At 42.0% G+C, this 17,910-nt stretch overlaps 1 protein-coding gene across 7 annotated transcripts in view; it reads left to right on the forward strand.

Moving 5' to 3' along the window:
* ASIP (agouti signaling protein) overlaps positions 1-17,910 on the forward strand; it is an 80,603-nt gene that overhangs the window by 51,127 nt on the left and 11,566 nt on the right. For 3 of the 7 annotated variants that reach the window (XM_077335302.1, XM_077335301.1, XM_077335300.1), the window contains exon 2: positions 16,015-16,172. In XM_077335302.1, the coding sequence (XP_077191417.1) occupies positions 16,015-16,172 (158 nt within the window). Of the gene's footprint in view, positions 1-4,701; positions 4,940-12,861; positions 13,031-16,014; positions 16,173-17,910 lie in introns of those variants that run through there. The other 4 variants (XM_077335303.1, XM_077335304.1, XM_077335305.1 and 1 more) reach the window with 4 other exon arrangements.

The following is a 17,910-nucleotide window of genomic DNA, read 5'->3' on the forward strand; positions in this document are numbered from 1 at the left end:
AAAGCCAGTGGCCACTTGAAAGTCCTGATCCAGACATTGAAGAATCCCAGGTCTAAAGTAATGGACACCAGCTGTAGATTTTTATAATTTTTTTTCTTATCAGGAAAAAAAGGTTCTAGTGGGAAAAGTAGAAAGAAATGTGTATGAGAAAGGAAACACTAAGTTGGAGACTACTAACTTTTCAGCTGGGGGAAGAGGAAGAAAAGTCTATATTTAACCACTGAAATCAGACTCTTATAGACAAAAGCTACATGGAATGGTGGTGACAGTGAAAAGGGAATCTGAGCAAGGCTCAGAGGAAAACAGGTAGGATCTAAGCCACAGCCTGCACCTTCTGGCATCCTCCCCCCTTCATTGGAGTACAAGCTTACTTTTTCTATCATGTAAATTTTTTTGGGGAGGGAATAGAATCATAGAGTTGGAATGGACCTCCTTGTTCATCTAGTCCAACTATGCAGGACATTCACAATCCTAACTCTCATCCACCATAACCTGCCACCTCCTTGAACCTTTACAGAATCAACCTCTCCGTAAGATGGCTATCCAGCCTCTGTTTAAATATTTCCAAAGATGGAGATCCCACCACCTCCCGAGAAAGCCTGTTCCACTGAGAAACCACTCTAACTGTCAGGAACTTCTTCCGGATATTTAGACAGAATTTCTTTTGAATTAATTTTATCCCATTGAATCTGGTCCTTCGGGATAAGCGAAAACAATTCTGCTCCATCCTCTATATGACCGTTTATGCACTGGAGGTTTCATGCCAGGATGCAGGCTGGAGTTTTAGTCATAGCAGGTTGCCCCATCTCTTCCTGCACCCACATGGAAGAGCATTTGGCCTGGTGCACCTCATCCGCCCCCAATTTGTGCTCCTGAACGGGAGCTGGGGCAGTGAAGTTCCCAGTGCATAAACGGTCTATGGCAGCCTTTAAATACTTGAAGATGGCTATCAGATCCCCTCTCAATCATGTCCTCTCCAGGCTAAACAGACCAAGCTCCCCCAACCTTTCCTCATACATCTTGGTCTCCAAACCCCTCACCATATTTGTTGCCCTCCTCTGGACACACTCCAATTTGTCTACATCCCTCTTCAACTGTGGTGCCCAAAACTGAACACAGTACTCCAAGTGAGGCTGAACCAGAGCAGAGTAAAGTGGTACCATCACCTCCTGTGATCTGGACATGATACTCCATTTGATACAGCCCAAAATTCCATTTGCCTTTTTAGCCACCGAGTCACACTGCTGAATCATGTTCAATGTATCTAATACTCCTAGATCCTTTTCGCACATACTACTGCCAAGACAAGTCTCCCCATCCTATAGTGGTGTCTGATTTTTCCTACCTAAATGCAGAACTTTAAATTTGTCCCTATTGAATTTCATTTTATTCAGTTTAGACCAGTTCTTGAGCCTAACAAGATCATCCTGTATTCTGATTCTGTCTTCGGTTCTGTTTGCTACCCCTCCCAGTTTAGTATCATCTGCAAATTTAATAAGTATCCCCTCTAATACCTCATCCAAATAATTTATATGTTGAACAATACAAACAGGATGAGTCTATCAATGTGACTTTTTTGCTAAACTTAGATCACTGAGGAAAAATTGACAGGAAATGTTGATTCATCCCATCTCCCCCCCCCCCCAAATTTACATGATGGAAAAAGTAAGCAATAGTGGAGCTTGTACACTGATGATGAAGGGGGGAAGGTGGTGGAAGGTGCACAGTGGGAGAAATGACCTCAATGTGGGTGGTAGAGCGGCCTCTGAGAGGCAGGAAAAGGGAATAATCTGAGGAAATCTGTATGATTTTGAATTATCTTTGGCTTACAAGTAAAGCCAGGGAAAAACCAGCACAAACCCACTCTCAGAAAACCTGGGGAATCAGCAACCAGAAAATGAACTGAGTGCTGAAAAGAGGCATATATCAATGCAGAATGGAAAAATACCCAAAAGACTTGTGAGGTGAAAGCAATGAAAAATGCAGAACAGAAAAAGAAAAACTAACAGATATGCATGACGGAAAATACTGGTACATAATCGGCCTAAAATTGGGAGCTTCATTTATGCCTGTAGTATGACCATTTGTCCCCAGTTTTCTATCCAAAAACAGATATTGAAATTATGGATATCGCTTCTGGCTAGCTGCATTTTGTCTTAAGTATTTCATATAAGGAATGAGTGAATATGATCACTACATAGATGTTTGGCTAAGCTACATGTTACGCGAGACTGCAGCCCAACAGCCCTCTTTTGGTCTCCCAGGTTGCTTGGGGGGCTGCACAAGTGACTGCAAAAAATAATTGGGTGAGAAAGGCCAGTTAGCTTGCTCCCAAGCTGCCACTGCCCTGCTCCAAGTCACTGCTCGAGTGGCTTTTTCCAATCATGTATGCAGCCTAATCAGACATCATTCAGCCTTTCTTCCCTAGGTCAATTAGCATATTTAATCATCTGTATCCAGTCACCCAGTTCTGAAGAGTTCTTCAGTTTTTGGAAGATGAAGAAAATATTTCTGCCAATCTGTGCAAATCCCCAATCTATCTCTTGAGAAAATCCTAATGGTCTACTGAATTATCCAGGAACAACATTTCAGGGAGTTGCAGTGAGCGGGAGAAATCACTGCCTCCTCTTCCAAAATGTTAAATCTTATTACATCTTTGGTGGCATACAGACTCCTAGTAGCATGAGGTGGCAAAAGGGAGCTCCTCTGCCAGGCATTTGGTTGACTTTGAACTGAACCAATCATCTCCCATTGGCCCCCAAGCCTCCCTCCCATTAAAACCACCACCGATTCATCCAACCCACGGAGCCGTCAGTATGCTGTAGTTTGAATTACAGTTCTCACCATTGTTTTCCTGTTCTATCATAATGTTCTATTTGTCATCACTGTGTTGTTAACATTATAACGACTGAGTTATCTGTACTGTTCCCTGCTAAGTTTTATGTAATCCACCCTGATCCTCAGGGGAGGGCAGTATATAAATATATGAGAGCCAACTTGGTGTAATGGTTAGGAGTGTAGACTTCTAATCTGTCAAGCTGGGTCACTACAGCACTGATAAAGCTGTTCTGACAGAGCAGTAATATCAGGGCTCTCTCAGGTCTATTCCGCATAGCGTTAATGTTGCTGAAGTCTTACCATTGTGTAACGCTATTTTTTTTTAACATTATGCACAACGTCGTACACAAAGTACAGCAGTTCTGCAACACTCCCGCAAAACTCGCTTCATTGTATCACTTTTTGGGGAATCCACAAAAGTGGATCCACAAAGGCGAGACCCTTAAAAAAAATGCTTGACTTTTGAGAACAACCTGCAACACATCTGAAAAAGACATGTGCATTCTCAATATAGCGGTAGCAAGAATGTCCCTCCCTAAGCTCTCGCACCCGAGCTTCCAGCATCGTGATCACTGTTTTTCCCCCCTTAAACCGGCAAAAGTAATGAATAAGCGATGCTTCTTTGGCTGAAATCCCTCCACAAGCAATTGTCTGTAAAGTTTCCAAGCACAATACAGCCCCCTGTTTGACACTGCCCGTAATTTTGGCCAGAAATTGCACCCGGGGGTTACTTTAAGAACATGTTAGCAATTAAGTGTCAGCTCCTACGCCAGCGAAAAAGGTCTTTCTGATACATCTAATGAACAAATATGCCTTGCTACAGGTGTTTTCAGGTTAAAAAAAAACAGTTTTTAAAAGGAAGCACAAACACAACAGTTCATTGGCTGTTCTGTTTGATTGACGGTCAGGGGGGAGGAAGTGCGGAAAAATATCGCCTCCTTTGTTGTGATTCCAGCAAGACTGGAAACTTGTGCGTTACGAAAACAGCACTAGTGGGAGAGCCTTTTCTCCAAGAAAAATGTCTGTGTGTGTTACCGCAGCCTGCTGCTATTAATCGCAGCACTGTACAATAGTGCTCAGATTTAGCTACATTGCCGGTTGTGTGGAATGGCCCTCCGCCTAACCTCCCTTCACAGGGTGTCTGTTACGGGTAGAATAAGGGGAAGGTAATTGTAAGCTGCTTTGAGACTCTTTCTGGTAGTGAAAAGTGGCATATAAGAACTAATTCTTCTTCTAAATATGTAAATATGAACAGTCGTTAAGAATTTGTGAAATTTACAAGTGGAGTTTGTAAATTATAGAAAGGAGATGAGAAAGTGCAATGCATACAATCTCACAAGATAGTATTAATCAGCTACTAAATCATTCCTCATAAAAATTCAATGTTTTGTTGACATTGGGAACCATCTCTGTGCCTGTTCTTTATAGAAAGTCCCCCAAATATGTTTTTATAGATGTCATAGTTTTTTTCAATTTCAGCCCTGCTAGCAGCTCAATTCATCACATTTAAAGTCAAGCAGCAGGCATTAGAAAATGACTCTGATTATATATAATCATTTTGCATTCACTGGGTCCCTCTATAGCCCATGGTGGTTTCCTGTCTAGTCAATGGCAGGACTGGTCTTTAAACAAGGACTAAGTTCAGAGCTTGACATGTTACCAGTATACCTTTTCAATTGTTTTTATAGTAATTATTCTTGTCTGGCTAGCATCTGGTGCTATTCCAATTGAAGGCAATGGAATTTTTCCATGATTAAAATGACACAACATCAAGCTCCAGGACAGTATTTTCCTGTTTAGGATTTCTCCCCCTGCTCCCCAATTTTTAATTGCTTTAAGAAATAGAGCAGAGTGTTAAAAAGAAAGATGTGATCAAAATCAGATCATCAAAGACTTGGGGGGAGGGGGAATGACCATTTCAGGTACGTATTCACAGGGCTGGCTGAAACAGTTTCTGCATGGCTTTCATTACAATGCTGAGAGGCAGGCTTTGCACAGTCCCAAGGGTGGGGAGCAAGAACTCAAGGAACAGTGCCAAGGTTCTCCACAGACCAGAAGGAAGAGAAGAGAGAGTGGAAAGCTGGACACACTGGCCACCTAGGTAGGATGAAATTAACCATTCTCTATCTGTCATTGCTTTCCCGTATTCTTATATCCTTGTGGATTTTATGCATAAATTTGTGTTTTATGCAAAAATGATAACCCCACGGAATGTCAAAGTTTTCTTTGTCTAACAAAATCCAAAATCATGGGCTTGCCTTCTGAACTCAGAAAGGTGATATTAAAACTTTCAATACTCGAATGTTTCACTCTATTTGCTTTTCACATTTCAAAGATATTTTCATTTTTTGTTATACTAATCATTTTTTTTAATTTACTGGTTGACAATGTCATCATTTCTCCTAATTTCTCTTAAAAGACATTTTAATTAACCGTATCAGATTTTTTAAAAATGTGTACTAAATAGCAGTTTTGGTTTTGGTGTTATTAGGAAAGTACATGATTTTTTTTTTTGCCAAATTTTTATATATATATTAGCATTTTTTTTAATTTTTTGTGGTGCGTTATGGCAGCATTAAGAATTTTTAATTCGCTTTCTATTGTCCTTTTGTTCTTATGTTAACTATTTAAAACATAAAGCAATTATACTTGCTTTAAAATTATTTAAATTCTGTTAAACCTTTTATATAATTTTCTGCAACAGCAGTAACGAATGCTGACAAATTCCAAACGGTATGAATTCATACTTCTTCAATATTCTTATAAAATAATTCATATTTACATTCCAAATTTCTGGTCACCGGAATTCAGCATTTTCCCTAATTTTCTATGCAGCAGTTTTATTTTTCCATGAATACATGGAATCAACTTTGTTCTGTAGTACAAGAAATTATATTTCTTATTCATTTGCCTTTTCTTTGTTTCCTTCACTAATGCTCATGATGAACTTCTGCACATGTTAAAATCAGCAAATGTTTAGTAAAGGGAAACTTCATTTTGCCCTGTGTTTGAAAATGTAAGGTAGGAATTTTAATATCCATGGAGCAGCATTGCAAAATAAGACAATTGTTTCACTAAGAGCAATTTTGTTTGGATGTTTTGATGCCATGTTTGTTAATACAATGAGAAATGGGAAATGTTTCAGTACTTCACAGATGCAAATAAGAAGTATAATATGTCCCCAATAGCATCCTTGCAACACCTCTGTTCTCATCCCAAGGACCACTGCTTGCCCTCAGCCCCCTCACTGTCACTGTTTCATACCATCTATGGCTTTGTCATGGCAATAGGCTACATTTATGCTGCAATAGTCTATCCTGGTGGTTTCTGGAGTGGGCTGTCTTAGTAAAGAGACAATAGTGGTCTGTTTTTCAAAAAAATTAAGCATTTTGAATAGAATATTTGCACTTATTGTAAAAAAATACTAGTCCAGAACAACCTTTGATAATAATATAATTATTTTAGGATAACTTTTTTATTGAGTGAGAGCTGACTTATGAAAGCTTATGCTGGAATTAATTTTGTTAGTCTTTAGAGTGCCGCTGAACTTCTGTTTTATTCTACTGCTGTAGATGTAAGATAAATACGTCCTGACCTAGATAGGTTAGGCTAGCTCAGTCTTGTCAGGTCTCGGAAGTTATAATACTACACAGAGAAGTAAACCTGTATAATAAAGTCACAAATCAATATTTTTACAAAATATATGTCTTTCCAATTAATGTTAACAAATAAAGCTTTACATATTGAGAAACTTGTCCCATTTCTTGTCTTTTCTTTTATTGTGAAGGTTCCAACCAAAACAGTCTCTAGATTTGTCCCATTTTCAAGATTTTCCTCAGTGGTTGTCCTGAATACAAGTAATCAGTATTAATATACCATACATCGTTAACAAATTATAAACAATTAACTACCAACTTATACCTTACCTCTCACTATTTGATCGGTATAAGTAATTCCAGAAAGGAATGTATAACACCTGAAATTAGAAAACGGAACAAATCCAGAGACGGTTTTGGTTGGAACCTTCACAATAAAAGAAAAGACAAGAAACGAGACAAGTTTCTCAATTTATATAGCTTTATTTGTTAACATTCCTTGGAAAGACATATTTTGTAAAAATATTGATATTGTGACTTTGTAAGCCTAAGGGACAGGTTTACTTCTCTGTGTAGTATTATAATGACAAACTGTCCCATTTTCTGTATTGTTAGGTCTCAGAAGTTAAGCAGGATCAGCCCTGGTCACTATGTGAATGGGAGACCATTAAGGACAACCAGCAAGCAACAGCAAACCAACTCGGGATGTCTCTTGCCTCAAAAATCATTCGGAGTTGCCATAAACCATCTATGGATGGCAAAAGGGGGGGGGGAAACATTTCACATGGCTGCTTATCCACATCCACATTTAACATAAAACGCTTGTAATTCAAGTAACATTTTCTATCTACCCAAACATTTAATGAAAGATCAAGCGAAAGCAAAGGCATTGTACGGCATGTATGTGTTCAGTGACATTTTTCGAAAAGTACCTCTGAAAAGTACCTCCACAGTAACAGAAAGTAGAGACTGTTTCTGATACATTTATGTTTACAAAACAATACAAATTTAAAAGAGCTTTCTGTGCTGCAACTAACACTTAGCTGAACCAGATGATCTGTGATCCTATCTCCAGCATGGGTCTATTGTTGTTTGGGGGGGGGACATAACTTGCAGCTACAGAAGGCCCCAATTCTCAATGGGATTGTACCATGGGAGAAGGTTTAATTCTGTTCCTTCTGTTTTAGTGTGTGTCATTTTCTAGTATCAAACTCCCATCTAAACCTGATCTTTTGCTCCCCTAGGAAATTAACATGGGTACCCTGAGGTAAATTGTATATTTCCCCAAATGAGACAAATATCAGCTCTGGGACAGGGAAAAGTGGCCCAGGAAATAGCTGATTCTCCCTGGCCCCATATCATAATCCACATTCATATCAAACCCTCTTGTGCCTGCTTACAAAACTAACAAAGAAACCACAATGGCGAACAAAATCACTGATATTCTAGCATTGCATATAGGTTGGCCTTAAGAGGGTTTGTCATTCAAAGTTTAGAACAATAAAATCCTGTTTGCTACTCTGGTTTTAAAGGTCTATAATTTCCATCTAGTTTCAATCCCTTTCCTCATCTCCCTTGCTGCAAAGAGAAAGGAAAGTTCCAGAAACCTGGACAATAATGAAATCGGTAAGTTTAATGTTGAGAAAAGGCAGTATGGAAAATGATTCTCTCCGCCCCTACCATGGAAAAGTGATATTACCAAACATAATAATATCCAAAGAACCATGAGCTGCAATAAAATAGCCACTAGCCCAATTTCACAAAGACTTGCACAAGAGTTTGTGCAGTGTTATAATAAATAATTTATGTGACAGTTCTCTTGCTTGCACACAAGGTTATGCAAGCTCTTGAACAGCATAACAACTTTAGAACCCTGTTTCCTAGTCACATGCACAATGCTCTGGCCATGAAGCATCAAGAAGGCCTTCTGGAAGTTAATGGTGCCTTTGTTTTGGGTCCAACTTGATTCATCTATGACAAATTTTAAAGGCCAGTGGCAGGCACCCTTAAGACCAACAAAGATTTATTCAAGGCGTGAGCTTTCGAGTGCAAGCACTCTTCCTCAGATTATGAACTGACCATCATGACAGTGGGAATATATAAGCAAAAGTTAATCCTGTTAAATTAGTAAACTGTGTCACAATATCCAAATACATCCATATGATAATTCTTTGCTAAAACAGCCAATCAGTCCCCTCGAATTTAGTTGTAGTTTACAAAAACATAGGAGAAATAAAACTGTCTATGCTAGTGACTGACGGCTTACACTTTACCATTTGTTGCTTGCCCCATCTTTCCCCACCCAAGTGTGAAACATTGCTACAAGTAGAAGCTGAGCTGGCAACTATTTTGTCCTGAGACCAGAGAGTTAAATTCAAAATTACATTAAATATTTCTAACAGTCACATTGTCCCAATTAAAATAAATTGTGAGGAATGTGGATACACGAGTTAAACAAGGTTAGCATGCATAGTGAGATAAAAACCTATATCCTTGTTGAGTCCAGGGTATGTCATTGTTTTGAGTGTTGTAATAACTTGCATTTCTGCAATCTCCCTTTCTAGCCTGTTCTTGAAGTTCCTTTGCAACAAAATAGCTACTTTCAGGTCCCTTAATGTAGCGATCCCCAACCTGTGGGCTGCGGACCACATGTGGTCCTTCGACTAATTGGAGGTGGGCCCCAAAGGACGCCTTATCCCCCCCCCCGGCCCTTTACAACACACTTTGGGTGTCATTGTCTCCCATCACTCCCAGATGGGACTATCTCGTTGCAGAGAAACAAGCTCAGGGTTCCCATTGATTTGTCATTGTCATGAGTTAAAATTTCCATGAAAATAAAATGTTCCTTATGTTCATTGTTGTGGCGTGTCTGTATCTTATTTTGAAGGGATGTTTAAACATTACCATAGCGATCAGAGAGCGTTAGGGCAGTGGTTGAGAGTAGAGGAGTAAACTACCTCCCCCCACCGGGTCTCAGTAAAAGGCGTTGAGCGGTCCCCGGTGAGTCGTCCCCGGCGTTGAGTGGTCCCCAGTGATAAAAAGGTTGGGGACCACTGCCTTAATGAATATCCTGGACAGTTGAAGTGTTCCCCTATAGGTTTTTCAGTTTTGTGGTTTTTGATGTTGGACCTGTGTCCATTGATTCTTTGGCAGAGGGTTTGACCTGTTTGCCCTTTAAAGGAACATGTGGAATAACCTGCATGTAATTGTTACATGCAGCAGAAAAATATAGTGTGAAATATCCTACAAATAACACATACTGATTTCTGTAAACAAAATTAATTGTACAAAGTGACTCTGAATTACAAATGTAAGATTTTCTGTGTGTGAAATTCAGATGGAAAAGTTTACCACAAATTTAAAAGTAAATTATCACTGTTATCGCTGTTATTATTAATTGATGCAGTTATCGAACCTATATTGTGTGTATCTAATAACTTTCATGTACTCTGTAAACTGCCCTGAGCTGCAAGGGGTGGGTAGCATATCAATATATAATAAATAAAATAAATAAGTAAATATAAAGGACTCAATCTAACATTGCTTTCCACCAAGAAGAAAGTTATTTTCTCCAGGAGAAGAAGTGGGTCAGATTTCTCCATCATTCAATCATTCCTTTATTCACTTATTCACATTCTGTTTTCTTCCCGAAAGAGGACCTAAAGCACAACCAAACATTAAGTGAGTTAGTTAAGGCTTGAAACCCTAGGGAGACTACCAGTCTGAACACCCAACTATGACCTTGATGGACCTATGATCTGATTCAGTACATTTATTTACCCACATAAAATACGTATAACAGTACAATACAATATTGGTGGCAAAAAACCAATCTATAAATCTTCCCTCTCCGGCCTGTCCCTGCCCTACAGTAACAGCCACCACCTCCCCCAGAAGTATCTTCTGGGGATGCCCAGCCTATGGGGCTTATACAGGAAGGGACTCGACCTTCCTAGCCTGGCCTCAACCAAATGCCTGGCGAAAGAGCTCCATCTTGCAGGCCATGCAGAAATGTGCTAGCTTGGTCAGGGCCCTCAGCTCTTCCAGGATCTTATTTCACCAGGTCAGGGCCAGGACCAAAAAGGCCCTGGTTCCGGTCGAAAACCAACAGATTCAGACCTGCAGAGCAAAGAGCCCTGCACATACTCTAATCACCAGATTCGAAGAGAAATACTATGTCCAAGAGTTACATATCATCAGAATTCTTCCTACAATTCCCGTTCCCTAATATGGAAGACTGTGCCCAACACTGTTTCAGGGGTCCCCGGAAGTTGGGAGGAAGAGACTTCAGCAGCAGGAGTTGGCTAGAAAGTTCATCAGGTAAATCCCACCACAGCATTAGGCATAGGGTACACTCAAGTAACTCTAGAGTCATACTGATGTGGATTATAAAGTTGAGCACATTGCCCAGTTGTCTGACACTGAAATCAACTGAGCTAGGAAGAGCTTGCCATTGGCCAAGCTATATCCTCTGTTTACAGATTGATGACATTTTCAAGGGAAGAGACTATCATCTTTGCGTGTATGTTTTCAATCAATCAGTCAAATTTTATTACAGTCGTTCAGACCAAATTATATGAAGTCATGTGTGTGCTTTTTCCTGCACTTTTACCTGTTTGCTAGACCAGAAAACCTCTTTTTAAAAAGCCTGCCAAAAGAGGACAGCCAGAATGTAAAGAATTTTTTAAATGTAAGTGACAGTATAGCATACGATTCTGGCCAAGATCAAGAATCTGGCATATCTGTAGAATTTTCAGTGATGGTTAATAAACTTATGGTTAATGTACTTAAGCCCATGATTGTTCTTTCGTGTACTAACAGGCGAAGAGAACATTTCATGCGGCTAAAAAAGGGAGTTCTAGGCCATGAAAGCTAGTTTGTGTAAAATGCCATCCAGCCACAGCCAACTTATGGCAACCGCAGCAAGGGGCTTTCAAGGAAGGGGAGAAGCAGAGGTGGTCTGCCATGGCCTTGCTCTGCAGAGCCTTCATTGTAGATCTCCCTTCCAAGCACAGACCCTGCTTCGCTTCTGAGACCTGACAGGATTGGGGTACGCCCTGTCACCTTCCCTCCCCCATGAAAGCTGATGCCACGATAAATCTCTTAGTCTTTATTCTGCCATGGAAGAGGCATTTTGCTCTTTTTAAAGGCTAATGTCTTTTGCTGAACAGAATATTGCTTTTCCTTACGTATCTGCTGCCCTTTGTCACACATCAGAGGAGTTTATGATAGTGCAAACTGTTTTAAAACACATGGGCTAAAGTGTAACAAAATGTAGTCATGCAGCTAAAATTATTGGGATTAAATGCAAAAAAAAAATTCTTTCCTCCTGTCCTCCATTGTCAGCTGTCTTCTCATTCTCACTTACTTCCTTTTCCTGTAGTGCTCTGAACCTCTTGCACGATTGCTTCAGAATTAGCCTTCCCAGGTTGTGTGTCTTGTTTTGATGTTTCATCACTGCATGCTGGTTCAAGGTCCAAGAGCTGGTACGGATCTTCTGCCTTTTCTGAGTCGTGTGATGCAGTCCCTTCTCCGCTGGCTCTGCTTTGATCAAGACAATCACATGCTTGGCATAGACTTCCCTATTCCTTGGTATAGCACTCTGTACCCCTTACTTCCAGAAGTTTATCCCACAAAAACACTTTCCCTGGTTCTGGGATCGAGCTTTTGTCATTTCTCCTTGAGTTCCAATATGAAGGCCGTACTACCAAGTATGTCATGTGTCTGGCAACTTGCCATGCCCTATTTGATACGGTGTATGTGTGTTCCCTTTTGTGGGTGGTCTGTTGTGTAGTTAGGTTGCAGTCAGGATTGCTTCACTCCGCCATTATTTGGGTAGGACTGCAGCCATGAGCATGGGACTCATCTCCAGTCATTATCTCAGATCCCTTTCAGCAGCACCATTCTGCTCGGGTGTAAACCTCGTCCAACTTCCTGTGCAGGATGTCGAGGTATGCATTCCGCTAATGATGAAAAGATGAAAAGATGAAAAAATACCAGAAAAATCAAACTGCTTACAGATCAGAGAATCTGATTGCCTACCAAAATAGCTGAGCCTGGCTAAAAGTTGAATTTTTCAGCTTCGTTTTTGGCAATATTCAGCTATACTGATCCTGATCAGCTGGAGCCAAGAGCTCAGTGCTGCCTCGGCTGGAGCTGCTCCAGTAGCAGGTCAGTTTAAACCAAGCTGCAAGAGGAGCTAAGGGCACCAATGTAATACAGAGATCCAGTTATTAGCATCTAGGGAGAAAATGCTTCCTTAAGGGCGCAAGCAACTCCCTGGGGCTATTTCACACTGGGAAAATGGTGCTGAGGGGAAGACTAGAGCTGCTATGGTCCTGGTCTGAGTTGGGCCTTCGGACATCTGGGAAGTGCAGGACTTGGTGGGATAACCGTTTTAGCAATTCTCCATATGTTTTGGCTCTAGTGGTGACATTCCGGCTGCCTTTCTAGGAATACTGCATTGCTGAAGTCAAGAAAGGAAAGTGAGAGGAGCGCCCTGCAATTTTAGCATTGTTGAAACATCTCTTCTAGGCAGCAGCCTTTGCTTCCTTTGACTCCACATTGCTGCGAGTGGCTGGGTTTACTCCACAAAAGTAAGGCTATTTTTATATGCTCTTATTTTGTGCCAACTGATTCATTTGAAAATAAGACAACAGATACTGCAGAGGGGTTGTGAAGCATGCATCCAACCTGGATGGCCTAGGCCAGGGGTAGTCAAATTGCGGCCCTCCAGATGTCCACGGACTACAATTCCCATGAGCCCCTGCCAGCATTCGCTGGCAGGGGCTCATGGGATTTGTAGTGCATGGACATCTGGAGGGCTGCAGTTTGACTACCCCTGGCCTAGGCTATAGCCTGTTCTTGTCAGATCTCAGAAGCTAAGTAAAGTCAGCCCCCGTTAGTAATGGACTGGAGACCACCAAGGAACTCCAGGGCTGTTATGCAAAGGCAGGCAAGTGCAACCCACCTCGGTTCACCTTTTGCCTTGAAATCCTGGCAGGGGGTCTCCATAAGCTAGTCGCAGCTTGATGACACTTTCCTCCACCACCCACCTCTGCAGTCATCATTTCTAACTGGGGAAACCAATAACACTCAGGCAAAAGGCCCTGCTTCCTGAAGGAAAGAGCTCCGGCACCCATTCTTCACTGGGAATTTGCCCTGCCCAATGGCAGGGCAAATTCCCAGTCCCAGATGACATCATGGCTGGGCCAGGGTCATCCCAGCCTCATTTGCCTCTGTGTAAGGGAACGTGGATATATCCACGTTCCTTTTGATTCCCCAGTTGCAAATGGGGCCCCATGTTGGACCTGGGCCATGGGGAAGGGAAGAGTTGCTTGGCCCCAGAAGAGGAAAGTTATTATGGGGTCCCATTCTGGAGGTTGGCCCATGGCCTTAGAATCCCTCAAACTGCCCCAGAGCACAGGGGCCATTTGCTTTGCATGCTGCTGCTACTGCTGCTGCTACTACTACTATTAGTTTCTGTACCAAATGAACACAAAAGTGAGCAGATCAATTAAATATTAAATAATAATAAATGACAAGCTATGGGAAGATTTATATCAAGGATGGGCACACCAATAAACCAGGGAGGGCAGCAAGAGCTTGTGAACTTTTCTTTTTCGGAAGGAGTTTTCCTTACGTAGGAAGGACTGGGAACCATATTCTGCCCATGTCAGATGGGCAGAGTAATGCCAGTCATATACAATGCCCTATTAGCTTTTAGTAATTTTAATGACATGGTGTCATTCTGCATGCCATTGTTTTTCTTTTTCATCCCTATGAATCACTGAGCTCTGTGGCCAGCTCTTCTTAAATTCATTACAATGCTAAGTCTTTTTCAACAAGCCTTTAAAAATAAGTCACCCCAAATCCCCTGTAAGCCAAATAATATATAACAATAAGTCACTCCAAATCCCCTGTAAACCCAATTATATAAATACAAACCTATCTTTGATAGCCAACGCAAGCAGAATATTCTAACCGTATTCAGTTGATCTTACTACATATATTCTCATTTAGTCAGTCAGTGGCTTAATATCAGGAGGCCTCCCTCTATTGATCCTGCCATCTGTAATGAATAAACCTGATAAATATAGCCATTCCTTCCTTCCATATACAGTCATGCCGAGGTTAATACTTGTTTGACCCAAACTTCAGGCTATAAACTATCCTTAGGGATCTAAATGTCATTTTGTGTTGCATCCAACCTGTGTTGCATCCAACTACAGAATTACCCCTCTGAACAAAATTCATATCATCAGTAATACAGCTCTAAGCGAAGCTGACTTCAATGGAGCAGCCTCTTCTTCCTAGGACTCTCCTAATACGGTCAATAAAAAGTCTATATCATAAGTTTAAGTTGGATAATAGAACTCCAATTTCATTATATCAGCTTCTACAATCTCTGATGATGCTCTTCCAGCTCTCACAGGCCTTTTCTGGGCTGTATTCCTCTCTCAGACCTCCTCATCCTCTTTTCTCTTTCTTATTGTCACCTTTCCCTCAGTTCTCTCAGGAACAATATGGCTAGGGAAAGTGAGGTTTGGGGAGGACAGGCCTCAGCTGGACATACAGTCCACCCTCCAAAGCAGCCATGTTCTCGGGGGGGGGGGATATCTCTGTTATGGGGAGATCAGTTGTAATACTGGGAGATAACTCAGACCAGGGTTGAGTCTGCACTTTGCTTTTTATTCTCTCCCAGCCCAAATAAACCCCTCCCCTCTTCACTATATTCGATTTCCATTTTGAGTTTGGGCGCTTTAATTTTCCCTCTGCAACATCCATGATGGATCTGCGGCGACCCTCCTTTTCTCCTGTGATATCCAGGAGCTTATATAACTCGCTGTATTTGAAGAACCAACTTTTAAAACCTCCACTATAAGTGTCAAATTAACTTCCTTTGTCAAATTAACTTCCTCCCCATGCCTCCAAAGCTGACATCGCAAAGTAGTCTGTCCCTGATTGGTCAGGGCATCAGTTCAAAGACTTCCCTCCCAAGACTTTTTTTTGCAATCATTTTGGACTTTGTTTTCAAGTGAATGTGCTCCAAAAGCCCACACTTCTCTCAACAGAGATTTTCCTCTTGGATTTATTTTTCTCTGTGAGGCTGCCGCTGCCTCCTGCCTCCCCCTTCCCCCCATTTAGGAAAAGAAAAATAAGTAGCTTCCCGACCACCACTCCCCTCCCCCCTCTGAGCTTCCCCATTCAAGTGCAGAAACCTTTCTGTTTCAATTCGGGGGATAGAAAGGAAGAAGACCCGGGTTCAAATCGATCTGAATCCAGGAGGATAGAAAATGGAAAAAACAAATTAAGTGCAAAATCAGCTCTGGAAAGAGAGATAGTTTTGTGGGTTCAGATACAGCAGAAAGGTTGGGTGTCCACCTGCCCTTACTGCTCTTCAGTAGGGAGTAAAAACAATTTACGCTTGTCTTAGGGAGGCATGGTATAAATACTTTGACAGATATTTGCAAAGGCTAGCGAAATGTCTAAAAACACGTTTTTACCAACAAATACAGTTTATGAGTCCAAAAACGTTTATTATTTAGCTGATTATACTCTTTTTTTCCCCCACCACTAGAATGGAAGATAAGAACCTTCTCTTTGGCATCCTTCTTTGCTGCACTTTGCTTACAGCCTGCTATTCTTACATGATATTTGAGGAAAAACAGAACACAGACACCAGTGTGGTGAACAACAAAATGAAGCTCCCAGACCTCCCACCCATCTCTATAGTAGGTCAGTCAAATCTGCTTTTTGTTATATTAAAGGATGGCGTCCTCACTGGGAAGTCGGGGGCCATCTCAGCCACATTTACACCAGCTGTGGATACCAAAGCAAGGTCTCCACTCACATGCCTCTCCACTCAGCCTGCAGGCTCTGAGGAGGCTGTTGCAGATGACTGTGGGGAGACATTTGCATATTAGGGGGGTATAGATGACCATCTGCCAGGGTCTGCTGACTCCCAGCTGCCACCATATTTGCACTCCCCACACATGCAACACCATTTTGGCCCATAGAGTACAATTTTCAGCAGTTTTCCCCCTACATCAGGGGCCTAGTCCTGTTCCTGAGCTAATGACTTGGCACTTGGGCCACCCTCCATCATGGACAACCTGGTGGCCTTCAGCTGTAGGCAGCTGCTCCCTTGTGGGACACAGTGCCAGTGATCTCTAATTATATTGCCACATTGTGCATGCAGTGCCTCCCCCCCCCCCATCAGATGATCCAGTGGCCTGGGATGACTACCGCAGCATGGGGTGGCACAGCTTGCTGGCAATGAGCTTGAGCCCATACACCAATGGATCACTTATTGCGCTTTGCTCAGCCTGGGTCCTGCCATGGATGTGGCTTCATGTCTAGGCCAGGGGCTGCCCACTTCATCTTTCTTCTGCAGCAGCTGAGGAGTGGAGAGTATCTTGCAATGCCCAGTTTCTTCAGGGCTTTTCCCTGGGAATCAAGCTCACAGCACTGGAAAAAGAAGCAGGCTGGGAAAGGAATTTGTCTTCCCCAGGCAGCACACGGGCATCTACATTATATACATATATACATACAAACACACACACACACACACATACGTATATTCACATTATTAGACTGCCAGAAACAACCGGCTCGTGGCAGTTTACATAAATCTAAAATCCCATAAAACAAGGGTAGTTAACCTGTGGTCCTCCAGATGTTCATGGACTACAATTCCCATGAGCCCCTGCCAGCATTTGGACATCTGGAGGACCACAGGTTGACTACCCCTGCCATAAAACAATAAAATATCCGAATGGAACCCAAGATGGCGATGAAAACACAGCAACAGGAGTACCCACTAGACCAGTCCCACCACCGACCCCCATATCCAAGGGGTCCTCCCTAGTGGTACATCCTGGCAGCTTTTACAGGCACACACAGCATTGCTGGCTTTCCAGTCTGCCCATGCAGGTATTCCTCTGGATCCCCCTCTACACCTTGGGCCCTTGCCGTGAGGACACACCAATTTAGAGCTTACCAGCTGCTGTCCTTTATAAAGTTTATATCTTTGGACCCTGACATTACATTTTATGGCACATACAGCCTGGCTTGACAAAATGACATGTATGTAGAATCCAGCCTGTTTAACACATGAATTTGAAACCTCTGCTGTAAGCTGTGCACTTGAGCACCTGCTCATTAGTACAGGAAGCTCCACTCATCTGCAGTTTGGAGTCACACAAGGTCTTGCATAGTTCTTTGCCCATTTAAGATTAAAGGTAAAAGTAAAGGTATCCCCTGTGCAGGCACTGAGTCATGCCCCTTGGAGTGATGCCCTCTAGCATTTTCTTGGCAGACTCAATACAGGGTGGTTTGCCATTCCCTTCCCCAGTCATTACTGTTTTACCCCCCAGCAAGCTGGGTACTCATTTTACCGACCTCGGAAGGATGGAAGGCTGAGTCAACCTTGAGCCGGCTGCTAGGACCAAACTCCCAGCCTCGTGGTCAGAGC

The sequence above is a fragment of the Paroedura picta genome, chromosome 4 (genome assembly GCF_049243985.1).
Source record: "Paroedura picta isolate Pp20150507F chromosome 4, Ppicta_v3.0, whole genome shotgun sequence".
Classification (NCBI taxonomy): Eukaryota; Metazoa; Chordata; class Lepidosauria; order Squamata; family Gekkonidae; genus Paroedura; species Paroedura picta.